The 19,874-nt window shown below is 40.6% G+C and overlaps 1 protein-coding gene across 5 annotated transcripts in view; it reads left to right on the top strand.

Moving 5' to 3' along the window:
• The window catches only part of NFX1 (nuclear transcription factor, X-box binding 1), a 78,706-nt gene that overhangs the window by 13,397 nt on the left and 45,435 nt on the right, over nucleotides 1-19,874 (top strand). For all 5 annotated transcript variants that reach the window (XR_009008610.1, XR_009008611.1, XM_057548440.1 and 2 more), the window contains exons 3-7: nucleotides 6,857-7,015; nucleotides 8,149-8,226; nucleotides 14,787-14,892; nucleotides 17,695-17,766; nucleotides 19,288-19,427. Coding sequence is in view for 3 of the 5 variants with exons in the window: in XM_057548440.1 (XP_057404423.1) it covers nucleotides 6,857-7,015; nucleotides 8,149-8,226; nucleotides 14,787-14,892; nucleotides 17,695-17,766; nucleotides 19,288-19,427 (555 nt within the window). In the remaining 2 variants the exon portion in view is untranslated. The remainder of the gene's footprint in view (nucleotides 1-6,856; nucleotides 7,016-8,148; nucleotides 8,227-14,786; nucleotides 14,893-17,694; nucleotides 17,767-19,287; nucleotides 19,428-19,874) is intronic.

Genomic DNA, 19,874 nt, shown 5'->3' with positions numbered 1-19,874 from the left:
TGGGTTTATTCTGTATGGGGCTCTCTGCGCTTCCTGGACTTGGGTGGCTCTTTCCTTTCCCATGTTAGGGAAGTTTTCGACTGTTGTCTCTTCAAATATTTTCTCGGGTCCTTTCTGTCTCTCTTCTCCTTCTGGGACCCCTATAATGTGAATGTTGTTGCATTTAATGTTGTCTCTGAGGTCTCTTACGCTGTCTTCATTTCTTTTCATTCTTTTTTCTTTATTCTGTTCAGCAGCAGTGAATTCCACCATTCTGACTTCCAGGGCACTTATCCATTTTCTGCCTCAGTTATTCTGCTGTTGATTCCTTTTAGTGTATTTTTCATTTCAGTTATTGTATTGTTCATCTCTGTTTGTTTGTTCTTTAATTCTTCTAGGTCTTTGTTAAACATTCTTGCATCTTCTTGATCTTTGCCTCCATTCTTTTTCCAAGGTCCTGGATCATCTTCACTATCATTATTCTGAATTCTTTTTCTGGAAGGTTGCCTATCTCCACTTCATTTAGTTGTTTTTCTGGGGTTTTATCTTGTTCCTTCATCTGGTACATAGCCTTCTGCCTTTTCATCTTGTCTGTCTTTCTGTGAATGTGGTTTTTGTTCCACAGGCTACAGGATTGTAGTTCTTCTAGTTTCTGCTTTCTGTCCTCTGGTGGGTGAGGCTATCTAAGAAGCTTGAGCAAGTTTCCTCAAGGTTACTGGTCTTGCTAAGAGCAGTTTTAGTGGAGTAGTGGAGATGAAAGCTTGATTGGAATAGAAAGAGAGGCTTACCCCAAATATAAGTGTCCGTGGCTGTTTGAGAGTGGACTTTGCTTGCTCTCACTCTGTACTGAGAGAACCTAGCACTGCCCAGTCCTCCCAGACTGCCTGGATCCCTCATTCTGCAGTAACAAAACCCCCTATATCCTTAATTTGTTTTGGCTCTGCTCCTGCTCTTAATTGACCTATGGCCTTCTCTCGGGTCACCACTTCCTTTACAGACTCTCAGAGCCTGCTGTTTTCCCTTATCCCCTTACCTTAGTTTCTGGAAGATGGGGAGAGCACACTCCTTCCCCAGTGTCATTTCTAAACTATTATTCTTCTACCTTTGTATCAGAATCCCTGCTCCTTTGAAGCTAATGCTGCATGACCTCTTCTCTCCATCCCCTTCCATGTCTCCTTACCTATGTCATCTATTAGCCTCCAAATCTCCCAGCCCCAGCCTCATTTATTAATGCATCTAGCCTGTATCTTTTTTTCTGCCCCAGTGATTCTCAAGGTATAGTCCCAGATCAGCAGCTGTCGGCAACACCTGGGAACTTGTTAGAAATGCACATTCTTGGGCCTCACCTCAGAGTTAGTCAACAGAAATTCTGGGTGTGGGGCCCAGCAGTCTCTTCTTTTAACAAGTCTCCAGGTGATTCTCATGCACATTCAAGTTTGAGAACTACTGATTTACCATAAATCCTGCTGTTGTTCTGGGTGACTTCAGTGATCATGTGGGTTATATCATCCTCAGGTTCTTTGATCTTGTCACCTGCAGTGACCTTCATATCCATTCCACCTCCGCACCCACTACCAAGGAAATGACCCTGGGGATGCCCCGTCTCTGAAATCCTAAAGTCCTGTGATCTGCTTTCTGACAATAACCTCCTGTCCTTTTGGCTCTCCCAGTCTCTTCCACCCATTATCAGTTCAGTCTCCATCCTTCTTCATCCCCTCTTCAGGCTAGGACTTATTGAAAGTCATTTGAAGTATTATCCTTCTGCCGAGCCATTTGGCAGGATCCCAGCCCCGGATGGATGCTGCAGTCTAGCTTTTCTACCCTATCTGGATAACAGAATGCCATTTCAGGAAATCGTATAACAGTATAGATTTGGCACTGCTGCAAATTCATTCACCCTCTGAGGAAAGCCTTCCTGATCACCCTGTTTAAAACTATAATACTTCCCCCACTGCCGACCCTCACTAACCTCTTTTCCTGGCTTATTTTTTTCCATAGCACTTATCACTATTTGATGATACTACTTATTTGCATTATTTATTTTGTTTATTGGCTACCTTCCACCACAAGATAGTAAACTTCATAAGGGCAGAAGATTTCTGTCTGTTTTGTTCACTGTATATCCTTAGTGTCTAAAGAGTGTCTGGTACCTGGTCGGTTCCCAGTAAATATTTTTGAATAGTGGTCTCCAGCTCAGCTGGCTTTCAGCACTGCCCTTTTCCCCTTATATGACCTTGGGCAGCTGTCCCTCCCATTTTCATCTAAGACTACTACAAACCTTTTCCACACTTATTCAAACCTTCCTAACATTGATCTCTCAACCTTAGTGGACCTCCTTGCCTCCTACTTCACTGAGAAAGGGGAGGTCATCACTGAGAAAGGGCATAATTTTCTCAATTTTTTGCTTTCTCTAAGCAAACTCAGAGACATCTGTGCCTGTTACTCCTTTTCTTTCATTCTGAGATCTCTTTTATTTCCTTTCATCAACCTTTCCACATCTACTACTCCAAGTTCTGAACCTGAAGCTCTTCTTGAGTCTGTCCTGCCCTCTAAAAGAAAAACTTCCCCCATACGGGACCTCCCAGGAGTGTTTCTTTCCTTCCATTCAGTCTCATCAAGAGTCATCCACTCTGTGTCCTTTTCCCTATTCTGACTCATGTCTCAGTCCTCTGGCATCATCACCACTTGACTCAGAGCTACTGGTAAGGTCACGAATGACTCAGTCCTTACTATTATCCTGGACTTCCCTTTGAGTTGGACACAAAGGAGTCTTTTCTGAAATGTAACTTCCTTGACTCCTTTGATACCACACACTTCTGGTCCTCCTTGTTCTCCTTGACTGTTCTTGTTTATGTCCTTCACGACTGTTCTTGTTTATGTCCTTCACGCTTCTCTTCCTCCACCTCTTTCCTAAATGTTGGTGTTTCCTAGGGCTTTATCTCAGCCCTCTCTTCTTACTTGATAAGGCTTATTGGGAGATTACAACCAGTTCTGTACTTTCAAACCACTGCCTCTGGGCTGTACTGATTTCTAAACCTTTACCTCCAGCCCCTAAGCTCTGCCATAGGCCTTAGACTCACATAAATAAAAGTGATGTCTGACATATGCTTCAGACTCAGCAAGACCATCTTGAACACGTTGATCATGCTTATGTTGTATTAGCTTTTTAAAAACAGCTGCCTTACCTTAAATAAGGTAGCTTACTAAAGTTGATAGGTTAATTTACCTTTATTCCCACCATCCAGATATAATCAGCTTTAACCTTTTATTCTGTTTCCTTAAAGAATTTTTCAGTGCTCAGTTTTACATAGTTGAAATCATATAATAAAAATAATCTTTATTCTTTTTTGCTTATTATAATGTAATATTTTTCCACTCATTAAGAAATCTTTGTAAACCTTATTTTAAATTAATATATAATATGCCATAAATAGATATGCATTAATATTTAAACAATCTCTACCTCCTCCCTTTTTTTTTGCTGATATATTTTAAAGTAAATTCCAGATATCAGGTTATTTCACCTTCATATACTTTTAGGTTACATCTATTTAAAAAATATGGCCGTTTTCTTATATAATCACAGTGCCATTATTGTGCTTAACAAAATTAGCGATAATTCCTTGAAATCATCTAATACCTGGTCCACAGTTGAATTTCCCTGTTTGCCTCAAAACTGTCTTTTTACACTTGGATTTTTCAAATCAGGATTGTTTTAGGTTTTGTTTTGTTTTTTTAGAGACAGTTATTTATTGGTGTATCTGAAAAGTTTGTAGTCCATTCTCCAGACAGGTCTCTGTTCTTCTGGTTATTTAAGTGGGTTGTCACTCTCTTTACTGACATACTATCAAAGTAAAAGTATAGAGAAGATACAGTCATGACTGGGGAATGATGGAGAAGCCCTAGTGGGAGAGTGCCTAGGATTGAAGAAGAGCCAGTGGTCAGGATAGGGCTGCATCCAGCATGGACAAGAGTCTTGCACCTGAAATGTGATAGTTCACTAGCAGAGAACTATTCCAGAATAGTACCGTGTTTTACATATGTTACATGCTTAGATAAAACTGAAATGTTGGTGAAAGAATTATACTGTTTCTCTTTCTAGTATGTTTCTAGAACCTTTTACTATTATTTTATTTATTATTTTCATTCATTCATACAACAGGTATTATTGAGTACCTTCTATGTGTAGAGTTAGGAAATAAACAAGGTAACATAAGTAAAATATATGATAGATAGACTTAAGTGGTGTGAAGAAAGATAAGAGATAGGGAATGCTGAGGGAGTGGGTTACAGTTTTTTTGTGTTTTTTTGGGGGGGGGGGTTCCAGTTTTTAAAGTGTGGCCAGAGACTGCCTCATTGAGAAGACCACATTTTGAGTAAACACCTGAAGTGGGTGAGGGACTGAGCTGTGCAAATGTCTGGGGGACAGTATTCTAGGCAGAGGGAATAGCAAGTTGTAAAGACCTTCCCCCAGGAATCTGCCTCCTAGTTTAGGGCTGGGAAGGAGGCAGTGTCGTCTCAGAGTGGTGGCCTAGGGAAAGAGGAATCACAGATGAGGACCGGGAGGCAATGAAGGCCATTGTAAGGACTTTGGCTTTTACAGGCATGTGATGTAGGAACCATTGGCAAGTTCTGAGCAGAGGAGTGTATCATCTATTAATAATTTGCATTTTGGCGGGCTCCCTCTGGCTGCTGTGGTGAGAATAGACTGAAGTAGGAAGACTAGTTAGGAGGCCATTGTAATAATCCAGGTGAGTGGATAGTGGCTTAGACCAGAGTGTTAGCAGCAGAGGTTGGATTCTGGATATATTTTGAAGGTAGAGCCAGCAGGGTTTGCCGACATACTGAACATGGGATGAAAGAGACAGCCTTTGGAAAGGCTGCAATTTGTAGGCTATTCAAAGTTGACAGCTTTGTAAAGGCAGTAATTTGTAGGCTGTTCAAAGTTGACAACTGTCACCACATAACTAAACGTATGTGCATCCTAGTGGTCAGATTTCACTGTGACTGGACTTAGAAACATCACAATAGTTAACAAGCAATAAACTAATGAATAAGAGAAACAGTAAAATAAAAAGACAGTCTTCAGGGTAAAAATTGTAGTGTTCTCAGGTGTGTTCCGTACTTCACTTACCTTTCTGTGTCCTTTAATTCTAACTCAGTCCTATTCTGGAATGGTCAATAGGCATTTTCTATAAAATTCACCACAAGTGTAATTCTCACAGACTATTCCTCTGCCCCAATCAGCCTCATATATAGATGGTTCAAACTTAATCTCACTCTCTAATGAGCTCTCTCTTACCTAACTTACCACTCCAGAATCTTCCACATGTAGCATGGTAACTGGTAGGAAATATAATTGACTCTGTTATTCAGAAATGTTAACTTATACAGGGTAGGGTATCCTACCTTTTAAGAAAGAATCTAAGTCTGATTCCTCGGCTTTTATAATAGAATTCAATTTTATTATGTGTTCATCTGTATCTAAAGCAGCTAGATTTCCCTTTAATCAGTCACTCGCAGTATCTTTATTCCAGGCTCTCTCCAGAGGGAAAGAGCTATCCCAGAAACTTTACTAAAGCCTAAAACTTTCAAAGGAGAGAGGTTATGGAGCAGACTAGATGATACTCGTTTATTCTTTCATCCATTCATTCAATAAATATTACTGAGCGTTTGGTATATGCCAGGCATTGGATATACTACAGTGAGCAAGGCAGACGAGGCCTTGGTCCTGCCTCCCAGAGCTTACAGTCTTGATGTTGTGTATTTCTTTTGACTTTGAACTGTACAAACAGAAAGTAATCTTAGGGAGCTAATACTATGGAATGACTAAAATGTGAGCTTTTGAGTCAGATGGCGATGAGTTTGAATTTTGATTTTTAAATTTCTGGTTATATGATCTTAGGTAAGTGCTTTAACTACTTTGAGCCTCAGTTTCTTCATCTATAAAATGGTATCTCTATTATATCCTTGTTAAGAGAATTAAATACGTGTAAAGTGCTTTAGCACAACACTTGGCATGATGTATTTAAGGTTAGTTGTTTTATTCTTATAACTTACTTGCACCTGATAACAAATAAAATAGTATTGTGAAATAAATGCTAAAAATATGGATTCAAAAAAAAAACATACACACACACATACTCTCAGGTCTGGGTACACTTGGGATTTAGAAAGATTTTGCTGAGATCGTATTTGAAGGAAAAGTCTGGAAGTGGGTGAAGGTATTGAAGAATAAATCTGGAAGGATTCTTAGGATGTTATACGCTGGTCTCTCTCATAGACGCTGAGCTTCTGGAGCCAGAGACTGTGTCTCCCTCAGTCTAGTAATCCTACCATGGGGCTTGTGGTAGGAGTCAAGCCTGTCTTTCTTGAGTGAATAACTAAAGACTTTGAGGGCATCTACTAGAACCATCTCACCACCATGGGTTGTTGGAACCTGTCTAGGCTTAGGTTTCTTGCACCTGACCACTGTGGCTTCATGAGCCCCTCCCTAACCTGAATCCATGAATGTGGTAGATGCAGAGCCTTCCAGATTGAGAGGGCAAGGCAAGGTGCTATAGCATGTTTCTCCTGTGAATGCTCAAGCTGTGTGTTACGAGGGGCGTTTGGCTATTCTGCTAGGATCCTGGGCAGTTTCTTGGGAATGTTTCCTCAACTGTGGGAATACCTACCTGAATGTCTGCTTCCTAAGTCCTCTACCTCAGCATATTCCTGCCCCTTCCTGGCCTCAAACTCTGAACAGTCACCTTGCTCAGAATCAGACATCCCTTAAAATCTCTACATTTGAATTCTCCTCTCAAATGCCTTGCTGATCCTTGGTTGACTAAGGAATGTTTTTCTGTGTTTGAGTTTATCTGTTTTGTTTTTTAAACAGGTTCTTTAATTGAACAGCTAACCGCAGAAAAATATGAGTGCATGGTGTGCTGTGAATTGGTTCGTGTCACAGCCCCAGTGTGGAGTTGTCAGAGCTGTTACCATGTGTTTCATTTGAACTGCATAAAGAAATGGGCAAGGTCTCCAGCGTCTCAAGCAGGTCAGTCATTTCTCTTTTCTGAGGAGTTATTCTCACCCATTTGATATGTTCAGGTTTTAAACTTAGCTTTAAAAATACTACTTAATTCCTGTTGAGTGTTTTATCTGCAGGGAGAGTATGTTGCCCTGATCACATATTTTGGATGACCATTATTAAGCTATAAATCTTAAACCAGCTAAGCATAACAAATTAAAATATACTTAGGGTACAACAAAATTAGTCACTTTTACTGAAAATGGTAGCTTTTATCCAAGTAGCAACTATAAAGAACGATTTTTTTTTAATTGGGGTATAGTTGATGTACAATATTATGTCAGTTTCGGGTGTACAACAGTGATTCACCATTTTTAAAGGTTATATTCCATTTATAGTTATTATAAAATATTAGCTATATTCCCTGTGTTGTACTATACATCCTTGTAGCTTATTCATTAGAAAACATTTCTTGTATAGTTTGCTTTAGAAAATTTATAGAAAACAATGTTTAATTTACCCTTAGAATTTTGAAGTTGCTTTGCCTTTAACAGATCTTCTCCATAGTATTTTGTGGGCTTTTCCCAAAGTACACTAGTATTTAGGGATAATGCAAATGTTATTAAAAATGTGCTTTCTGAACTTTGGCTCTTCTAATTTAAGACATTTGAGTTTTCCTGCATGTATTCAAGTATTTTATCCTACTTTTTTTTTCAAACCAAGATTCAGATGTTTACTTTGATACTAAAAATAATAGAACACTGTCCCACAAAATGAAATGTTAATTTTATGAAGTGATGGAGGTGTTAACTAAGACTATGGTAATAATCATATTGTAATATATAAATGTATCAAATCAACATGTGCACCTTAAACTTACACAATGTTATATGTTAATTATATCTCAATTTTTAAAAATGGAATGAAGTGGATACCTACTGTATTCGCGATATCTGAGGTCCTTATAAATATAAGCCTAAATGCAATATTTAAGCAAAGAATTCAGTATTGTGAATTTGTTTCTTAAGTGTCTGATATCCTTAACATGGAAATTACTACTACTGCTTCAATATTATGGCTTTCCATAGATTTAAACATTCTTAAATTACATGTGCTTTTGTAAGGAAATTATTTTGATTTCCTCTCATTTTTCTTGACAGATGGCCAGAGTGGTTGGAGGTGCCCTGCATGTCAGAATGTTTCTGCACATGTTCCTAATAACTATACTTGTTTCTGTGGTGAGTTTTTTTGCATACACTGGAGTCTCTTCCACTTTGCTTATTGTACCTCAGTTCCCAGCCCAGGAGAGGCGGTGTGCTGGGCATGTTTTAGAAGTCACTAATAAGACTTCAGAGCTACAGGAGTTTGTAAGACATCACATGTGTGTGGTCTGTCACACAGCTAGAGTCACAGGCCTTTGTGTTCTTGGCAGACTGTTCTGGAGATGGGCCTTCTCATCATGCCCACCAGGTCTCCGTGATCTTAGTTTAGATCAGAGCTGACCAGATGGCAGAGGTGGGTACAAACATGGGCTTCTTCTCATCTCTAACGGTAACAGCTTTGAAATTCTGGATTTGAGCAACATGAGTAAAGAGTATTGGTGAAGCGTACTTTATTTTAATCCAAGAAATCAGTCATTGTTCTTTATAATAAAGAGAGATTTTCTGTAAACCAGCATTGCAAACTATCCTTGTGCCCTCCCTCTTTATGGAATACTTCTTCCTGGTTTTGAATAGCTCAGTTCTTCCATGTGTTAGGAAAAAAACTTTTCATGATCTACATGCTCATATCTGTTGCTAACCTATTTCCTGCGTGTCTTTTTTTTTTTTTTTTTCCTCTTTCCTGCCTGTCTTTTAATGGGTAACCTTTACCATCTGGCTGTCGATTTTTCAGATTTTATTTCTTAACCATTTGTCTCCCTCCTTGAACCATTGCATTTTTATTTCTGTCCTTATTACCTCACTGAAACTTATTCAGAAATCATCAATGACCCTTTCCTGACCAAATCCAGGGCTGATTTATAAATTCTTAACCTTTTTGTCCACACAGCAGCCCTTAATGCTTTTGACCATTCACTTCTTGAAATGACTAGCTCTTTCTGTTTCTTTTCTACCTGCTCTCCTTATTTTTCTAACTAATTTGCTCATATTTCTCCTTTCCTGTTACTTAACTGCCAGCTTTCACCAAGAGTCAGTCACTGACCATCAACACTTATAGACTCAATCACTTTGTGAACTCAACTGTCTACAGTGTTCTTCCCCTTCTTTTCTTTAAATCTCATCCACTGTGTCATTTAAGATCTGACCCCAACCGTCCACTTCCAAAGGAAGCTTCCCCTTTCTTATCTCCTCTCCCACTTTGACCACTCTTATCCAGAATCTGTTGGTCCTGTATGTTCTGTTGCCAAAATCTGAGCCTTAGTAGATACTGAATTAGTATTAGCTGAAGGAATGAATATTCTTGAATGTACTACTGGAAAGGCAGCATGAAACTGGATGCAAGAGATCAATCGAAAATTGGACAAATAAGACCAATACCCAGGCTTAATTACCTTATTTTTAAAGGATTTTTAAACATGAAGCATCATAATGAAATTTAAAATCTTGTTAAAGCCTTCACTGACAAATTGGATATGAGACCCTAAGAAGGCAGAAGAATGTGGGGATGAAGGTCACGATGATCTGAGTGAGGTGGAATGGTGTGGGAAGGCAAATAATGGCCTGATTTTACCTGAGGACTTTGCCCCACTCTGCTCTTCAAGGAGACCATTGGTTGGGAATTCCCTGGCAGTCCAGTGGTTACAACTCTGTGCTTTCACTGCCAAGGGCCTGGGTTCAATCCCTGGTTGGGGAACTAAGATCCCACATTCTGCAAGCCATGCAATGCAGCCGAATAAAAAAGGAGACCATTGGTTTAATATACTTTATTGAGAACTTATTAATGTAACAGGTACCATGAAGAAACAGAGAAGAATGAGACTATTTACTGACTTCCCAGAGCTTACAGTCTAAAATTTAAGACACAATTAACTTGCTGTTCTACTACAAAGTCTGTGGGAGATCTTTGGGGTGAGTTTGACTTCTGGCTGGAGGATTAAGAGCCTTCCTGAAGGAGGTAGAATTGAACCAGGCTTGAAAACTAGGTTTAACACCAGGAAGGCTTAGGATCTGCTGGGAGAAGAGGAAGTCATCCAGTTATGGAGCCCAGGACCTATGAAGATAGAGGAGTGCGAGATGACTGGAAAGGTAGGGCTGACTTTTTCATGCCAGGCCTAGATATTGGGACTTCATTTGTCAGGTGGTGGGAAGCCACACTGAGGGCATCAGTGTGTGTGGTTTTTTTTTCTTTTTTTTGGCCGTGCCGAGGCATGTGGGATCTTAGTTCCCCAACCAGGGATCAAACCTGGGCCCCTTCCAGTGGAAATGCAGAGTCCTAACCACTGGACTGCCAGGGAATTCCCTGATTCTTTATGAAGATTAGTCTGGTGGCAGTGAGTAGAGTATTTTGGGCCCTAAACAGTTTGAGGACTTACAGTAACCCAGATGAAGAATAGTAAAAGTCTGCAATGAGTTTTAGAGTGGGACAGAAAGGAAGGGATATAAGATTTCAAAGGTAAACAGGAATTAACAGCAGTGGGAAAGGAAGGAACCCAAATGTGCCTCCAAAGTTTCATGCTTTTGGAAATGGTGATACCAAGAACAGAAAAGGGCAGGGCAAGTGAACCAGGTTTGGTGGGGACAGTGAGTTCAGTTGGAGTTAAAGTGTTGAGTTGGAGGAGTAAGACGTCCAGTGGAAGATGTTCTCCAGGGAGTTAGGAATGTTTGAAGAAAGATCAGGAATTAGGGGCGATAGTCACAGGTGAGAGCAATAGATGAGATTCTAGTAGGTGAAAGGGTAATGGGTGAAAAGGAGTCTAATGCAGAACCCTGGCAGATGAAGGGAAAAAAACATCATTGAGAGGGAAAAGAGGTTGGGCCATTGAGAGATGGTAGGAGAAAACCTGGGCACCATATTGGAGCAAGAAAGCACAGAGGCAGGGGAGCTTTTCTAATAGTCTAGAGATGAGGTTCTGGCCAGTAGAGAGGGACAGCAGGAGTAGAGGGGGAGGTGAGGTGTGAGATACACTATGTAGGAAAATTGACAAGATTTGGTGACTAAATAGAATATAGAAAGAAAAAGAAACGAGGATTTCTCTAGTTTTTGAGTTTGTGTGACTCTGACAGTGATGGTGTCCCTAACAGATAAGGAACCCTGGAGAGGGTGGGATCTAAGAGGGAAGATGCTAACTTTGACTGTAGATACATAGGCAATTTGAAGTAACTGTGAAACCCCAAGCCCAGATGTTCAGCAGACGGTTGGACATGTAGGACTGAAACTGAGGATTCAGGGCAATGCAGAAAATGTAGATTTGGGACTCATCAGCCTTTAGATGTATTGAACTGCACAGCATGAATAAGATTTCTGAAAGAGACAGACAAGAGAGAAAAGCAGAGGCCAAGGGCTGGGAACAAGCTTCATTTAGGGTGTAAATTGCCCAAGTGAGGATGAATAGCTCAAGGGCAAGGAGGAGTCCTGAGCCTCGGTTTTACTCATCCTGCCCCTGCACTGAGTTCATGGAATAGGCTTACTAAAATTTGTGGAGTGACATTGATTATAAAATTATAACCCTAGAGGGAACTTTCCTCAACATAATAAAGGCCATATATGGCAAACCCACAGCCAGCATCATCCTTAGTGGTGAAAAACTGAAACCATTTCCACTAAGATCAGGAAAAAGACAAGGTTGCCCACTCTCACCACTATTATTCAACATAATTTTGGAAGTTTTAGCTACAGCAATCAGAGAGGAAAAAGAAATAAAAGGAATCCAAATCAGAAAAGAAGAAGTAAAGCTGTCACTGTTTGCAGATGACATGATACTATACATAGAGAATCCTAAAGATGCTACCAGAAAACTGCTAGAGCTAATCAATGAATTTGGTAAAGTAGCAGGATACAAAATTAATGCACAGAAATCTCTTGCATTCCTATACACTAATGATGAAAAATTTGAAAGTGAAATTAAGAAAACACTCCCGGGGCTTCCCTGGTAGCGCAGTGGTTGAGAATCTGCCCGCCAATGCAGGGGACACGGGTTCGTAGCCCTGGTCTGGGAGGATCCCACATGCCGCGGAGCAACTAGGCCCGTGAGCCACAACTACTGAGCATGCGCGTCTGGAGCCTGTTCTCCGCAACAAGAGAGGCCGCGATAGTGAGAGGCCCGCGCACCGCGATGAAGAGTGGCCCCCGCTCTCCGCAACTAGAGAAAGCCCTCGCACAGAAACGAAGACCCAACACAGCCATAAATAAATAAATAAATAAATAAATAAATAAAAATATTAAAAAAAAAAAGAAAACACTCCCGTTTACCATTGCAACAAAAAGAATAAAATATCTAGGAATAAACATACCTAAGGAGACAAAAGACCTGTATGCAGAAAATTATAAGACACTGATGAAAGACATTAAAGATGTTACAAATAGATGGAGAGATATACCATGTTCTTGGATTGGAAGAATCAACATTGTGAAAATGACTCTACTACTGAAAGCAATCTACAGATTCAATGCAATCCCTATCAAACTACCACTGGCGTTTTTCACAGAACTAGAACAAAAAATGTCACCATTTGTATGGAAACACAAAAGACCCCGAATAGCCAAAGCAATCTTGAGAAAGAAAAATGGAGCTGGAGGAACCAGGCTCCCTGACTTCAGACTATACTACAAAGCTACAGTAATCAAGACTATGGTACTGGCACAAAAACAGAAATATAGATCAGTGGAACAGGATAGAAAGCCCAGAGATAAACCCATGCACATATGGTCACCTTATCTTTGATAAAGGAGGCAAGAATATACAGTGGAGAAAAGACAGCCTCTTCGATAAGTGCTGCTGGGAAACCTGGACAGGTACATGTAAAAGTATGAAATTAGAACACTCCCTAACACCATACACAAAAATAAACTCAAAATGGATTAAAGACCTAGATGTAAGGCCAGACACTATCAAACTCTTAGAGGAAAACATAGGCAGAACACTCTATGACATAAATCACAGCAAGATCCTTTTTGACCCACCTCCTAGAGAAATGGAGATAAAAACAAAAATAAACAAATGGGACCTAATGAAACTTAAAAGCTTTTGCACAGCAAAGGAAAACAAACAAGACGAAAAGACAACCCTCAGAATGGGAGAAAATATTTGCAAATGAAGCAACTGACAAAGGATTAATCTCCAAAATTTACAAGCAGCTCACGCAGCTCAATATCAAAAAAACAAACAACCCAATCCAAAAATGGGCAGAAGACCTAAATAGACATTTCTCCAAAGAAGTTATACAGATTGCCAACAAACACATGAAAGAATGCTCAACATCATTAATCATTAGAGAAATGCAAATCAAAACTACAATGAGATATCATCTCACACCGATCAGAATGGCCATCATCAAAAAATCTAGAAACAATAAATGCTGGAGAGGGTGTGGAGAAAAGGGAACCCTCTTGCACTGTTGGTGGGAATGTAAATTGATACAGCCACTATGGAGAACAGTATGGAGGTTCCTTAAAAAACTAAAAATAGAACTATCATATGACCCAGCAATCCCACTACTGGGCATATACCCTGAGAAAACCATAATTCAAAAAGCGTCATGTACCAAAATGTTCATTGCAGCTCTATTTACAATAGCCAGGACATGGAAGCAACCTAAGTGTCCATCATCGGATGAATGGATAAAGAAGATGTAGCACATAGATACAATGGAATATTACTCAGCCATAAAAAGAAACGAAATTGAGTTAATTGTAGTGAGGTGGATGGAGTTAGAGTCTGTCATATAGAGTGAAGTAAGTCAGAAAGAGAAAAACAAATACCGTATGCTAACACATATATATGGAATCTAAGAAAAAAAAATGGTCATGAAGAACCTAGGGGCAAGACGGGAATAAAGACACAGACCTACTAGAGAATGGACTTGAGGATATGGGGAGGGGGAAGGGTAAGCTGTGACAAAGTGAGAGAGTGGCATGGACATATGTACACTACCAAATGTAAAATAGATAGCTAGTGGGAAACAGCCGCATAGCACAGGGAGATCAGCTTGGTGCTTTGTGACCACCTAGAGGGGTGGGATAGAGAGGGTGGGAGGGAGGGAGATGCAAGAGGGAAGAGATACGGGAACATATGTATATGTATAACTGATACACTTTGTTATAAAGCAGAAGCTAACACACCATTGTAAAGCAGTTATACTCCAATAAAGATGTTAAAAATTATAACCCTTTTATGCCTATATTTTAATTTTAGAATAGGTGAGTTCCTCCTATACTGGGGGACTTATGTCCTTTCCATTTCTTACTGCCTCTCCCCTCCCCCCATTGCTGTCTTCCCTTATTCCCTCTTTCTGATCCTTACAGTAGATATTCCCATATCAATTCAAAGACCCATTTACAGAAAGCTTATCTTGTAGGTTTTGTTTAAATCTTAGATTAAATGTGTCCATTAATCTAAGTGGCATTTTCATCAGTAAAAATGACTATTTGTCTTTTCCAGGTAATCCAGAATTTATCATACTCAGTGAAGCTTTTGATGAGTAGCATTACGTTCACCTTCTTATTTTAGGACAATGTGTTTATTGAACTAATGAACACCGTCCTGATGTTTCATGCTGTCTGGCTATATTGTATTATTTCATCAAAGTCTACGATGCAGTTGAAGTTTATACCATTGACTCTCCTATTTGATATGTTTTAGGCAAGGTAAAGAATCCTGAATGGAGCAGAAATGAAATTCCACATAGTTGTGGTGAGGTGTGTAGAAAGAAACAGCCTGGCCAGGACTGCCCACATTCCTGTAACCTGTAAGTTGGAACACTAGACTCCTGGGGATTCCTGGTGAACACGCTTTGCTTGCAGCTCTCAGTACACATATCTGGTTACCACGTAACAGGACTGGGTGAGGGACAGTGTGGTATCATTTACTGAGCACTTGCTTTGTGCCAGGTACTCTGCAAAAGCTGACTCGTTGAATCCTTACAACAGCCCAGTGATGTATAGATATTTATCATCTCCATTTTACAGATGAGGAGAGAAATGCACAATAATAAACAGTTGATCAGTTACAAATAAATTTCTATGGGCTTTGGCTTCAGACAAAGGTTTAATTCCTGGGTTTGTCTCTTAACAGTTATGTGATGTTGGACAAATTACTTCTCTGAGCCTCAGTTTCTGGACCTGTAAGATAATAATGATAGATCAAAAATAGTTTCAGAGTTCTATGAATATTAAATTAATTAACACACTAAAGAGACTTGGTACAGAGTCTGGCACATGGTAAGTGGTCAAGAAATGGTAACACTTGCTTTTATTACCCAAATCTAAGAGAAAACAGACATCAGAGTGTTATACTTGCTTCCACTGGTACCTCGCTTCTATTGTATGGAGCTGGGGTTGGATCAGAGGTCTTGTGATCAAGATGTAGGGATGGTGCTGGAGAATATCGTTGTGGGGAGAGCTATTCAGACTGAGCTAAACAGCATGGTCTGCCATCTGCTGGACAATCAGCCCTTCCTCTTCCTTTGACTGCTTCCATAGGTCAGAACTCAGGGACTCATCTATTCCTTCCCTTAGTTGCCATTTTAGTAAATTCAGTAACAAGACATTAATCCTCCACATGAATTATCTTTAGAAAGCCTTCAGCAGAAATGGGGCCCTGTCATGACTGTCAGAGAACACCACTGTGATACAGATCAGGTGGTCAGTCATTTAAGGAACACTTTAAAACACCAGTGCCCAGTCTCTGCCTCAGAGCAATTGAATCAGAATCTCTTGGGGTGGGTCTAAGCATTGTAGTTTTTTTCCAGGTGATTCTAATATGTAGGCAGTGTTCTGAACCACTGCTTTGAAGGTTATGAGAACCTGGGGTTAAGTCCAGGCCTCAGGGATATTTGAAATAACCTGGAATCAGCCACACTTGACCAGCAGTTTGTCTATCAGTCTGAAGTTATTTAAGGGCTTTCCTGGTGGCACAGTGGTTAAGAATCTGCCTGCCAATGCAGGGGACATGGGTTCGAGCCCTGGTCTGGGAAGATCCCACATGCCACGGAGCAACTGGGCCCGTGAGCCACAACTACTGAGCCTGCGCGTCTGGAGCCTGTGCCCCGCAACGGGAGGGGCCGCGATAGTGAAAAGGCCCGCGCACCGCGATGAAGAGCGGCCCCCGCACCGCGATGAAGAGTGGCCCCCACTTGCCGCAACTAGAGAAAGCCCTCACACGAAAACTAAGAGACCCAACACAATCATAAATAAATAAATAAATAAAATAAAGTATTAAAAAAAAAAAAAGAATTATTATAACTGATTTAGTAGTCACATAAAAAATCCAACCAGACCACTTTATAGGCACACCTGATTTTTATAGCAAATTCTGTTACCCACTTGATTAATTACACTTGGCTCTGATTGGCTATTTTTTTAAAATTTATTTATTTTATTTTATTAGTTTTGGCTGCGTTGGGTCTTCATTGCTGCGTGCGGGCTTTCTCTAGTTGCGGAGAGCGGTTGCTATTCTTCATTGCGGTGCGCGGGCTTCTCATTGCTGTGGCTTGTCTTTGTTGCAGAGCACAGGTTCTAGGCGTGCAGGCTTCAGTAGTTGTGGCACATGGGCTCAGTAGTTGCAGCTCGCCAGCTCTAGAGTGCAGGCTCAGTAGTTGTGGCGCACGGGCTTAGTTGCTCCGCGGCATGTGAGATCTTCCTGGACCAGGGCTCAAACCCGTGTCCCCTGCATTTGCAGGCGGGTTCTTAACCACTGTGCCACCAGGGAAGTCCCCTCTGATTGGCTTTTAATTCCCAAAGGATTGTGATTTGCCATCACATAGGTGTCCCCCCTGCCCCCCCGCAAAGTTCCCAAAATATTTTAAGTAGTGATCTTTCTGTACAGGTGTGTAATTTACCAGGGGTGTCTGCTTTGAAGAGGGCAGTATTTATTTGAATTGGAATTTATTTCCATTTTGTTCATTTTTTCTTTGGTCTCTTTATAGCATAGCTCCTATAAAAAGCATACTATTCAGAGGCCTAATTCTGACCTACAGCAAAAATTAGGCACGGTTTTTTTCCATGCGTCCCTTTCCCCTTTGTTACTTACCAACATGCCTCCCCGCACCCCAAGCAACCTTCTTTTCAATGTTCCCATTGTTAGCCTATCACCTGGTTATCACTTTACCAGCTGATGAGAAAATGTCTGTACTTCTCATGGATCTAGCAGATTTAAGCTCTGTTACTTTGTTCAGGTTCTGATCCTCTAAAGGACCCCATTGGCCATCCTGAGTGGCAGACTCTTTTTATCCCTACTCACTGTACTAAGTGGGCCAAGACCATATTTAGAAATGTTATCTTTGAGTATCAGACCCAAATAAAACCAGTATTTTGACTTGGGCTTTACTTTTCTCGTTAAATATTCTAAGATGATACTGCTATCGATTCTTTCTATATAAAAACATTGTTGGTATCTTTGTTTAAATAGTTTAATCAACTTTAGACAAATACTAAAACATTTCGTAGGAAGTTTATTTGTTGCCATATTCATGGTAGGGCCCAGCTGGGGCAGCTTTGTTTAAGTTTGGATACATGGGTATGATTTATTCATTACAGCCTTTCTTTTTCAGCCTCTGCCATCCTGGACCTTGCCCACCCTGCCCTGCATTTATGACTAAAGCATGTGAATGTGGACGGACCAGGTAACGTTAGAATTGTACTCCGAAGAAGACTTCAGTTTCCACATTAATGGTTTATGTATGAATTTCTAAAATAAAAGATTAGTAGGTAGGTGCAAATAGTATTTATTTACTACCATTAATAAATGGTAGGTGTAAATAGTACTTTTCCGTAAATAGTAATTTCCTGTGCTGCCTTAATCCTGCAATCTTATAGGTGATTAAGAAGTTATAAAATAGTGAGATTACCCATTTCAGATGCAATGCCAAGGTGACAGGGACTTTTTTCTTAACCTCTCTAGTGGGTGAAAGAACCAGGAATTGAACCCAGGCCTGCTAAGGTCCAAGAGGCAAGGGCCACTTATCTGTGCCTAGCATAGTATCTGGTGTCTAGGTTTTCAGTGAATATTGTTGAAAGAAAGAATAAGTAGCCCCAGAGCCCGCTCTCTTTTCTTTACAATGCAAGTTCTCCTGCTTTATCAGTGCAAGGATCACTGATAGCTGCGGAGGCCCAGTTAAGACCGCAAAATGATTTCTGAACTACAAGACGAGATGGGATAGTGCAGATTTTCAGTGATAAGCATTTTTTAAATGTTTACTGAACTTACAAGGGTAGCAGTTTGGCCTTACAGAGAGTCACATGCAAGGGGCTATGGGTCAGAAAGCCCAGGTCAGATTTGGGCTCTGCCACTAACTAGTTGTTGACCTGGGCAAGTTGCTTCTTCTTGGTGAGCCTCATTTTTCTTATCGTATGGTAGAAATAGTAGTGTCTTCCTCAAGGGGTTGATGTTAGCTGTGACGCTGAGCACTGGAAACTGATCATCTATGTATGTAACAGTGACTTCTTAAAACAAAATATGTAGTTGAAGTGGGAGTAGGGGGATAGAATAAAACTTCTTGTGGGAGAGTAGACTCCAAGATCTAAACCATTACCCTGGAAAGAAACCTGAAGATGATTGTCTAAGAGCAGCGGCCTCATATCCTTCTCTAGCAGACAAGTCGGCAAAATCGGGATGTTTATTAGAGCAAAGCCAGAATGATCTCCCCATCCTGAATCAAAGTCACATACAGCATGTTCTTAAGTATCACAACTGCCTAAAATGCCAGAGTGCCAGGTCCCAGGAGAATGCCATTGTGCTTTCATTCCAAGAACGTTCATTACAACTACACCTCCCAACCTCCCTACCCACCTCTGTAAGATACTATGGGAGCTCCAGGCTCTTTCCCCTCCTGCATGCTGTTTCAACTCAGAGAAGAAATCACATTGTAACAAATACTTAGGCCCTCAGTTCCTCACTGGCCAGAAAATAGGGGAGAGAAAAAAGGCAGAATAGGAAATAAGGAAAGCAAAGGAGGAAAAAGAAGAAAGAGTGGAGAAGGGAAGAGGAATTGAGGAAATGATTGGAAGAGGGAAAGAGAAAAAGTAGGGGAAACTGGGCAAAGAGAAAAGGTTTAGTAGGTTTTGGGGGAAGGTTAGTTTAGCTGTCAAATAGGACCTCAATATCCAACATTAGACTAATGCTGTCTTTACATCTATTTTTACAGGCACACAGTTCGCTGTGGTCAGGCCATCTCAGTCCACTGTTCTAACCCTTGTGAGAATGTTTTGAATTGTGGTCGGCACCACTGTGCTGAGCTGTGCCATGGGGGTCCATGCCAGCCTTGTCGGATCATATTAAACCAAGGTAAGTGGTGAGCACACCAGCCAGCAGTACTTGGGTACTTTTCTGGGACCTTATTTATGGTTGTCTTGATGACATGGATTTGTCTCAAGCCTGTAGTCACAAAGACTCTATTAGGTTTGGTACCTTGGGTAGAGAGAACTGGAGATACATGAATGATTAGACGGTTTTTTGTTTTTGGGGGGTTTTTCTGCCACACCTTGCAGCATGTGGGATCTTAGTTCCCCTACCAGGGATCGAATCCACGCCCCCTGCAGTGGAAGCACAGAGTCTTTAACCACTGGACCTCCAGGGAACTCCCTAGATGGTTTTCATTATTTTGGTTGCATAATACCAGTATAGGTCATTGTCCTATAGAATTTGGACGGTAGATTTTTTTAATGCTGTTTAAAAGTAACTGCTTGTGAAATTTTTTTGCAGTAATTACTTGAAAAAGACCCAGAAAGGCCA

Source organism: Balaenoptera acutorostrata, chromosome 6, assembly GCF_949987535.1.
Source record: "Balaenoptera acutorostrata chromosome 6, mBalAcu1.1, whole genome shotgun sequence".
Taxonomy (NCBI): Eukaryota; Metazoa; Chordata; class Mammalia; order Artiodactyla; family Balaenopteridae; genus Balaenoptera; species Balaenoptera acutorostrata.
Note: the sequence above shows the minus strand (reverse complement) of the source record. Positions and strands in the feature narration are given on the sequence as shown.